Source organism: Ostrea edulis, chromosome 2 (assembly GCF_947568905.1).
Source record: "Ostrea edulis chromosome 2, xbOstEdul1.1, whole genome shotgun sequence".
Lineage (NCBI taxonomy): Eukaryota > Metazoa > Mollusca > Bivalvia > Ostreida > Ostreidae > Ostrea > Ostrea edulis.
Window position 1 is genome coordinate 66,843,727 of NC_079165.1, and position 11,186 is coordinate 66,854,912.

Sequence of the window (11,186 nt, forward strand, 5' to 3'; positions counted from 1 at the left end):
ATATGCAGTTCTAGGTTGCCGCCATACAAGCATTTGTCCATCTGTGATATATAGCAAAAAGCGACTCTCATCCGACCAATAGACTTTCCTTCAAAAGGCTACATTCCAGCATTGGTGAGCTTGAAACCATTGTATACGTGCTGTTTTGTTGTTGGGTGTAAGCAAAGGTCTCTTCATGGGTCTTCTTGCACGATAATCTAATGACTTCAGTCGATTCCATACTGTTCTTGTTGAAAGCAAACGAATTGGGAACAATTTCGTTTTTGAAACTGAGCTATTGGTAAAACGTTTCATCTGATCATCCTTCTGAATGTATGGTCCTCCGAACAGATGTTTTACGGGGTCTATCAGAATCTTGCACGACCTTTGACATCATTTGTTAACTGGTACTTTCTGACAGACAGTTGAATGGTTATGACCCACATAATGACCAATTTGTTTTAATGGCATACCTGCTTCCTTCATTCCAATATTTTGAGACATGTGGAGGACCCATAATTTCGATGTGCAAGAAAATTAAACCTAATTTGTCAAACTGTACAGATTAAATAAAGAGCAAAAGCGCTGTGTACAAAACTCGCAATTCTGCTGAAAGTGAGTACAATAGTCGCGTGAGCGATTCTCAGCCGAAATAGTGGACAATAGACAATTCAATACAGTTAAAAATTTCGTTAGTGAATTCAAAATTATTCCTCTGTTTTCAAAATTTTATAAATGAGTGATTATGGTGTTGCAATACATTTTCCATATCTACATATAGTGTCAATAAATTCCCAAAATTATTGTCGCATTGAAAAAAATATTTACATCCTCGAATGATATTTGAACCATCAACTTTGTATTCAATAATTTAAAGGTCCTACATAATTTCTGCAATAAAACTAGCGGAAAAGTTCTAAACATGTTATTGGATATTGCTAGGGTGTACATCATAAAAGTACCAATCCTGTACTAACCCATACGATAAACGACTGTGAAAAACAAAAAATGTTGCTATGTCCCATATCAGTTGATAGATTATTGAAACTTTTAACAAGGTAGTAGATCTAAACAATGCTTAAATTTGCTGAAATATGTTTGAATTAAAGAAAAAAAATATCTCGGAGTCGAAAAACGTGTGCTCTTGGATTGCATTTTGTGAAAATTATGCAAAATGAATTATTTACTTCCACACAATAATATTTCTGTCATTCTCTCTCTATTTCACCTTAATGTTAAAAATTAAAAGAAAATGTTGCAGAATATGTAAGTCTGAATATGTCAATGGTGTCATTCATATAATATGACGCTGTATTGTAATGTCTTTTTTAAGAAGAACATGAATTATAGAATTCCTGTAAAGTTAGTGTAAGATAGAGTGAATATTAAAGTTGATAAATCATAGAGTAAAGATTAAAAATATTAGTTGTTTCCTCTTCGAGGCTCACTGTTTTGGACTATGGTCAGGAAAATATTTTTATTTTTGGTTGAAAGTGTAAATAGTGACATTCAATGAAAGGAGTTCTCTCCCAATGACCGGCGTAAGCTGCTCCACTTCCTCTTAAATGATTTGGTCTTTTAAGAACATAGGGTACCCAAAACAATTTGTAAATGTTTTAATATCCATATTTACCACAACATTTTCCCATGAAACCACCTTTATTTTTGTATTATTTAGAAATGTTTACTTGAAAATTCAATGGAAAATTGAAATCCTTCAAAAATGTCTTTTTGTTGGTGAATTTCATGTACATGATGTATTAATGACCAATTTACATTTTTGTTTGATAAAATAATAGAAAATCCCATGTAAAAACAGAGCATTCATAGGATATCCAAGATTTGGACACATCAAACAAAGTATGATTTTGCTGTTTTTTAAACGTGGGATTTTACACCCCCACATGTATATATGAACTATATATAATGAACAAATAAGCTAGGAATTGATATTGATAGACAGAAAGTTCAGACTTTGGGAAGGGGGGATGGGGACTGTGAGGAATGAATATATATCTACCTTGTCGACACTTACTATCGATTTAGAGATTGAATGTCGCACAACACTGGAATTTATCGTTAGCGATAAGTGTGTCCGGTGATACTCGGAAACATTCTCAGTGTTAGTAACGGAGAGATAACAACATTGGGAAAGAGTGAAAAGACGATATTTCACAGCCACTATATTGTACAGAAGTTCATAACACACATACGGGGAATGTCTTCACATTTCATGCACAGTGCTTTTCCTGTCCACGGTATTACCTTACCTTAGGTGTTTTTTGTTATTTTTTTGTTTTATGTTGTTGTTGTTTTTAAAAGCTTTTCCCCATAAATAAAGAATTACAAAATAATATTAAAAGAAGTCAGCATTTTCAAATAAAAAATTCTACATCCTGAAGTTCTTACTTGATGATGGTTTGGTACCTTTCATGTAGAATGTATAGAGTAAATTCTTAATATGTTTGAAGTTTCCACACCTCCCCTTATGACCTCTGTTAAACCCAGAGGCATTACGATTGGCGAGCGATATATATGTAGGATTAATACTGATAAAATATCAGCTGAAGCCACTGTCAACCGTGCCTTAATCAGGAATAATGTGTTTTCAATTCAAGCAGCTGCACCGATGACATAAACACATTTTGTCATTACTATTCATTTTACTCTAAGGATTTTCCCTATAGTTTGTGATTGTGACATATTTTGACCACAGTTTTTTAAATAGTGGAAGATTGAAAATGGTGGCGGAGACTTGTCAGAAAGTCTGTGAGCTTTGTCCGGGGGAGAAGATTGGAACCTTTGTGGCCGTGGATTATGTTCTGTTCGCCCTTGTTTTAGTCGTCTCAGCTCTCATCGGGGTCTTCTATGTGATTAAGGAGTTCCGGGCCGCTAAACAGATGACGTCAGACGATGTTCTCATGGGAGGAAGGGATATTGGTATTTTCCCCATCGCCATGTCCTTAATGGCCAGCTTTATGGGAGCCATCACAGTGCTAGGGACCCCCACGGAGATGTATAACAATAACACAAGCTACTGGATCTCGGGCATGGCCATGCTGATCACAGTGCCACTGACAAACCATATTTTCTTGCCATTCTTCCACAATTTGTCTTTAACGTCTGCGTACGAGGTAGGTTTCGATACCTTTAGCGTACGTCCATTTAGAGATACACACATGTATGATATCTACGAACTGCATGGTAAACTTTAACCTAATTATTCTGGCTTATTAATTTCATATAAAATAACTGAACTACCCTCGATGAAAAAAACATATAGGCCAAGAAAATTTTGATTGATACGATCACAAACTCAAGACATTTCAGATTGGAAAATAACTTTCTTGAAAGTTCGGTCTAAATTGCATTTGTTAAAGCATTCAAAAGACAATGTTATCAGGGTTTGTTTTTTTTAAATAAAGTGATAGATAAGAAAACCTAATGCAGTAAAGAGGTTATTTATTTTAGACGAGTTGACATTTTGGTTCAAGTGTTCCTAGTGATCAAAGATAATATAATTTATTATCCCATTTCACTCTTTATCGAAAAATTTACAGCCAACATCACTCAAACGTGCATAATCACTTATAGAATTGAATCATCCACCTGATTTCAAACTGATCGTATGTATATAGTTATATGCAGAGCAAATTTATCAAATCCAATTTTTGAAGATCTAATTAACGCAAGAACTTGTATTGGTGATACAAGTGGTAGTCACACAATGTATGATATAACCAGTGGTAGTCACACAATGTATGATATAACCACGCCTTTTATTAGTGATACAAGTGGTAGTCACACAATGTACATGTGTATGATATAACCACGCCTTTTAAACTAGATTCAGTCTTGTGATTCTTCGCTGTCGTGGTATCTTTTAGCAGATCTTCTACTACAGGCGACAAATATATCTGTCTTTATTAGTAATGGGGAACAACATATTCTGCAATTAACATTCGCGTTAAATATCAAGAAGCTAATTTCCCTCCAATATATGCTCGAACCACAGACACTGGAAAACACACTGAATAGATAATGAGTGACGTACCTGACCCCCATATCTTATCGAAATGGGGTATCTGTCTATTGTTTTAAATATCTAGAATTCTATGTAATACTAAGGTGAAGCATTTAAAATTTAGGTCACGTAAGTCCCGTATTGACCAACTGCGATTTGTTTTTCTGTCATTCATCAGCAATTAACTTCTCAGACTTAGAAACCAATTCTAAACAAAATTTTCATGAAGCATCAATATTATAATATGGATTATGGGGACAACAGTTGAGAATTTTATGGTCCCTGACTTTTGGGGGCGAGGCAAAAACCTTTAAGTGATGCAATCCTTAACAAATCTTCTAGACTCTGGGACATCTTGCAAAAAGAGTGTGCGCATGGCCAGCATGAGCAAGGATGTTGTGAAATTCATGTTCCCTGGGTCAGTGAGTTTAATGGCAAGGCCAGACTCGACGACTTAAATGTATATAGTGAAAATGTATTTGAACGGTCACCTGAGGAAAACTTTGAACAAAAATTAAAATCACTTAGGTAATATACAATATGGGTGTACACAATCAGTTTGTTTTTATTTGTTAATCATGTACATGTAATACCTGTTATTAAAGGAAATTAAAAGTTCTTTCCGCGCACAAAAGTGTTAATCATGGAAACCAATACCAGAATTCAAAATTTGCGCATGGATCTAATCGTAGGGTGAATTCGTAATTCATCATTACAAAGCCGAAATCTCAATGAAATGTATATAATTCAAATGAAATATATTGTTATTCATGTCTGTCCGTCGTTGAATTTTGAACATATTTAAATTTTTCTGAGAAACTACTTGACCATATGTCCAAAAAGTGGTGGAGAGCATCTTAAGTGGTGGGAATACTGTGAACCTCATTGTTTCTGTCTCTTTGTGTCTGAACACTCTATAATAATCGTCTTTCTCATGAGCATATACCAGACCAACTGAGAGTTTTGTTTTGAATTGAAACTTATGGCGTCAGGGCTCAGGGGTTCATATCCCAGGGCGGGGCTACGGAGGTCATATGGAAATAATGTATTGAATCTTTTAAAATTTTCTTCATTACTGAATATGTAGTACACAAACTAAGTACACAGTTATAGTGATAACGGAGGAACCTACCAACATTGTGGAATTTATCACTTCAGGGTAGGAGATTCAGTTGGTTGTTTAGAGTGCATTTTTCTGCACTCCTTTTTAGACACTTCACAGCTTGTGGTGGTGCCAGTTTACACATATATTTAGAAGTGTTTAGACTAATTTGGTCAAATTTTTAACAAAATAGAAAATAAAATAAAAAAGTCGAGTGTTTGGATTTGGTACAATCCATATACATGTACATGTAATTTCTTTAAGGTCGATATAAGACTGTTTCTACCTTACCAATAGACTATCTCTGTATATGATAAAAGTGATATCTATGGTATGATTAAGAGGCGTCTTTCAGATAGATGATGCACCTACATCCTCGGGATATCGATTAGAGCACGTTAGTGCTAACGTTCCTTAAAATATGAGGTGACTCGAGGCATATCCTCTCATGTACTTTTAAAAGCTTGAAGCCGTTTCTTATAATTACATTTTAATTATCTTAATTGCATTTTGATAATTTTTGTTAGCCTGCATGTTTGCCATTAGGTCAAGTGTATTCATACCTGCTGATTGACCTATTTCTGAGGTAGAAAGGTTATAAGATATTAATCTTCAATTTCAGTTAAATAAAATGTTAAGGGAAAAAAGGAAGTTAATGTAAATATATGGTTTTAAAAGAAAGTTTAAAGGCGATATAGTTTCTGACTTTTGGGTCAGTGGTTTATCAAACCAGACCTTAGCAAATGTCAACATAGGAAAGATAAACTAGTTCACCTGGCAAGTGAAAACAAACGTTTGTTTAACATTGCTTCACTGTGGATACAATGTTATCTAGCTAATGCAGCTTTTCACCTTTGTAGTAACCATTAATGATGCAATGTCCACTTATGATATTGAATTGTAAGATGTATATCATTAGTGGTCAAGGTGGTACTTATTTAAAAATTTTAAATAATTAGTGAACGTGGAATTTCACCATTAATAATCTAAATCTGGAATTTTAATGGATGGTAGCATAGTTCGTTAATGATAATTTTTTTTATTATTAATGTTCAGGATTTTCACCACTAAATGCAACTTTATTATTAGATATTGTATAATTAATGGTTACATTGCATTACCCTCAATAGGGTTATGACGCACTCGAAATATGTACATGTATGTTTTATCGTCTATAACAAAAATAGAAAATTTAAATATTTGATCAGAATTTTATAATATTATGCTTTAGTCAGATATAAATTTGACATTTTGCATATAGGGAATAAAGGTATCTGTCGTTATCATTGAAAAGCATCCGAACCACGTAAAGCTAAAAAAAAAACTGACTTCCTTGTCAGATTTCTGGTTCAATAAAAAAGACACAATATTGTAAATTTTTAATCCTTTATTCAAAGTAAATGTTACGTGACTCTGAATCCTCTCCAGTTTAATGCCTTCAAGCAAACTAATATCCCAATTTCAATATCTTGAGATCGAAGATTACTGTATGCACATATTATTTTCAATATCCATATGATAAATGTACACTCAGTTCCACTATATTTATTCATACTACATGTATCTTAAATTCCTTGATCGAATTATTTTGGCAGAAAAAATAACGATAGTCTTTCAATACCTACGTTACTTATCTCAACAACAGGACATGATGTACATGTATTATTCCAAAACCTGACTATTTCGGACATGCAGTTTTATAAATAGTAGCAGGTCATTTCCACTAAAGAGATCATGCGGGACGACTCGGATGATAATTATGATAATTACAAGACGAGGTGAGCAACGTAGCCCTAATGTTAAAGCTAGAAAATTTCCCAGAATTGCGCCCCTTCGTTGTGGTTGGTATATTGTTTTATGCCCTATTTTTTCCCTCGTGTAGATATGTCACAAGCTTTAGGTGAAGTGCCACAAATCATTGCGCTTACGGCCGAAATAACATCCGAAAGACATCATTACTACGGTACACTGTGAGCCGGGCGTCTTGCGAAGGAACAATCACTACCAATGCTAAACAAATAGAATTAGAAGCAAGCGTTAAATCTATAGCCTAGTGCAACTTCTTCGTAATTTCGTTTCTTTGTACTTTGACCAATTCAATTTTATTGGATCTCATCACCATTATGCAATGGTATACAGAGATATAAAGACAAAAAGCTCTTATATATACATTTAGTAAATGATACATGTGTGTGATAAAGTATTTATCAAGTTAGAAAAAAAAACCGTGTTATTGTTAATGTGAAGTATGGGCATTCTAGGTAGGAGAGCACATTTTCTTTATTTTCTTAATAAAAGTACAGAGTTTACTCAAAAAACAGTATCTATTGTTAGACATAATTTTTTTAAAAGTAAAGATATTTTTAATTTTTATTTGATTAGGTGATAAAAATTTCATTCTCTGTTGTATTGCATCACAGTTGAGTACACAATTTCGTACGTAATTTCATTTCTTTGTATAGTATCACAGCATGATACTGGATCACCGAGGTGGTGAATTCAGTAGCTATGTACTGTTGTTTCTAACACTAGTTAGTATATTTAACTTTGCTCTGGAATATAAATTTGGAATTGTTTTATTTCAGTATTTGGAGAGAAGATTCAGTAAATCAGTACGGGTTTTAGCTTCTGTGATATTTACATTAAACATGGTAAGTAACGATGGTTTCAAGCCGTATCCTTAATCCATTGATACGTTATGATAAATTTGTGGAAGAAAAAGTAAATGAGGAATGTATTGTCTTTTCAGCTTTTATATATGGGCGTGGTACTATATGCTCCATCCTTAGCCCTAAATCAAGGTATTTTTTTCTTTTTATTTTGTAACATAATAACTGTCTTGTGATTTTTTTCAACATGAAAAAAAACCCAACATGTTTCCTCTTATTTCAGTTACGGGTCTGAAATTGGAATTCTCAATCACAATAATTGGACTCGTTTGTACGTTTTATACTGCTTTGGTAAGTACACGTAATACTGTTATTAACAAAATAATAGTATTTTGTAAAACATACATATACATGTATATGCCCCTTCCAATTTTCTGAAATTACAACGTGGATGCTTCATTCAAATGAAGATGCATTTATATTTACTATACGTGTACTTATTTTAGCATGTTTAAATGAAGGTATTTACTATTACTTGTATTTATTTTAACGTGTTTAATATTTGGCGTAGTCGGAGTTGATGCACTGTATGGCGTGACCACGGTTTAGCGGTTTTTCCATTGTATTATAATAGATAAATAGAAATCTTCATATTTTAACAAAATCATAAGCTTTTCAACAGATACAATTTTTAAACATACAGAATGCTCGATATTGCTAAAAAAAAAAAAATTTGATGACGGTCAGTTAATCATTTGAACGAATTGTAGTTCATATACATATGTAATGTCTTTTGGACTTTTGACACGAAAATCAAACGAGAGCATCTGCTAATTATGACCAATATGTCTGTAAAGTTCGATAACTTTTACTTTCGAGAGGCCGCTAGTGATCACCTGAACAACTACTAGTTTATACTTGTACACGATAGAGGGACAGAAAGCTCACAGTGACTTTGACCTGGAAATCAACAGTGGTTACTTACAGGTCTGAGAAGTTTGACAAATGTCATTCGATGGATTTTCTAGCAATCAGATGGACAACAGGTTGTGCATATATAATATTCAACCTGGTGACCTTTCAACTTTTGACCTGAATATCGGTAGAAACATTTAAGAATTATTCAGAATTCAGAGAAATCCATGTATACATTGTCTACATTTTTCATCCGTTTTAAAATATACTAATTGCAACCTGCATGGGACATTGTAATACTGAGATGAAACCAGAATTGTTTCAGACAGCTAATTTGTTCTGACCCCAGCTGGAGTTTGACGATTAAAATTTCATTCCAAAGTGAAAAATCCTAAATGTAAAGTTATTATTGATATTTTCCTACGCTTCATGTAACCAGCATTCAATGTTACCATGTTTATCATTAAGTGATCAGGATTTTTGCTAACGATCTTTTCTGGTGTGTAACTTAGAGTGAATTCTATTTAATGTTACATTTGGGAGGCTCTTCAGACCAATCATAGATTTGATCACTTTTTATCGACGTATCAAACAGTGCGTTTTAAAAGAAGTCAAAATCAATGCCGTTATAGGCTTTATTGCTAATTATGGTCAAATCACTTGGCTTTCCTAAACATTGCTAATTATGGTCAAATCACTATCAACTACAATGAAAATAATATTGAGAAAACATTTTATTACTGTCACAGTTCCTAGTTTTGACTTGAAGTATTGTTATAATGTGTTTAAATTCACGTGTTTTTATTCGATGAAGGAACACAAAAATATTGTGAAAATTGCTATAAAATTCCTGATCATTTGATTGATAAAGTAGACTTTTGATTCAGTCTACTCGGGATTACACGGGCCTGGTCAGATATTGGCTGAGCTTGATCTACGGCTTCTTTCAATGGCCTGGGTCAACCAATGCCGGACCAGGTTCGTATAGTCACGAGAAGACCGAATCAAAAGTCAGTAATTGCATATGGCGGCTGTTATAAACGGACGTAGTCTTGGTGTATCCAGCGGCCATGTACAGTGTAGTTTGCTGACTTTTCTTAGAATTAACCTGTGAATTGTTAGATAAAGAAATCGGTAGTAATTAAACTTTCAACACTTAGAAACAATTTTAGAGATATTTTTGAACTGGCATTCTTTAGTGATATCCTAAATCCACTACTGTCGAATTGATTCTATATTTTAGTATAGATGAATTACGATTTAACATTTTTCTTTCTGGCTTACAATTGTAACTATATTAGTGCCTTTTTCAAAAGAAGAAATTTTTGAAGTTTTCTTCAGTTCTATTTAACATCCCAGTCAAAGGTACAAATAAATATGAGTTACCGTACCTATACTGGATTCCTATACCTCACAAAAACCTTATAATCTCTCGTTCCCATTGTCGCGCGATCTGTTACGAACGCAACGATTGACCATTCGTAGCTTATATATATATATATATATATATATATATATATATATACGTAGCTGATTTTATGTATATATATTGTTTAACGTCCCACTCGAGAATGTTTCACTCATATGGAGACATCCATTCGTAGCAGATCGTGGAGTTTTCTGGAATTTCAGGTTTTGATGCGAGTTAATACATGTACGTTCTTGTACGAATTGCTGCGCTTTGATACGAAAAGGTCACGAAAGATAAATTTCAGGTGACACGATCCGAACACTTTTCAGATACGATCACATACGTTCTGATAAGATTGTCCCGATCAAATTCACGACTGGACCTCAATCTCATACGATCCGGGTTCCCGATTTAGGACGATCATGTACGTGCAGATACGTTTGTATACGTTACGATATGTTAATCACGAACCGATGCGTTATGTTACGATAGGATACGATTGTAATCGCGATGTCTTTCACGATCAAGATCAAGATGATCACTGTTTGAGCTACGATTGGACCCCGACAGGTATATACAGGCCGACTGACCATTGACTTCATTTTTTTAACATCTAGAAAATAAACAATACAACACACAACCACTGAAAATGGCGAAAGCTGAGGTGGCACTGGCAGCATTACTGTATGCTTATACATGTATTATGTTCTTATGAGGTGGCACTGGCAGCGTTACTGTATGCTTATACATGTATTATGTTCTTATGAGGTGGCACTGGCAGCATTACTGTATGCTTATACATGTATTATGTTCTTATGAGGTGGCACTGGCAGCGTTACTGTATGCTTATACATGTATTATGTTCTTATGAGGTGGCACTGGCAGCATTACTGTATGCTTATACATGTATTATGTTCTTATGAGGTGGCACTGGCAGCATTACTGTATGCTTATACATGTATTATGTTCTTATGAGGTGGCACTGGCAGCATTACTGTATGCTTATACATGTATTATGTTCTTATGAGGTGGCACTGGCAGCGTTACTGTATGCTTATACATGTATTATGTTCTTATGAGGTGGCACTGGCAGCATTACTGTATGCTTATACATGTATTATGTTCTTATGAGGTGGCACTGGCAGC

General features: G+C 34.1%; 1 protein-coding gene across 1 annotated transcript in view; it reads left to right on the plus strand.

The window, feature by feature from the left end:
• The first annotated feature begins 2,485 nt into the window (after positions 1 to 2,485).
• Positions 2,486 to 11,186, plus strand: part of LOC125680574 (sodium-coupled monocarboxylate transporter 1-like) — a 15,978-nt gene continuing 7,277 nt past the window's right edge. Inside the window, exons 1-4 of the mRNA XM_048920258.2 lie at positions 2,486 to 3,113; positions 7,691 to 7,756; positions 7,855 to 7,906; positions 7,998 to 8,065. Of these exons, the coding sequence (XP_048776215.2) occupies positions 2,721 to 3,113; positions 7,691 to 7,756; positions 7,855 to 7,906; positions 7,998 to 8,065 (579 nt within the window). The 5' untranslated portion in view covers positions 2,486 to 2,720. The remainder of the gene's footprint in view (positions 3,114 to 7,690; positions 7,757 to 7,854; positions 7,907 to 7,997; positions 8,066 to 11,186) is intronic.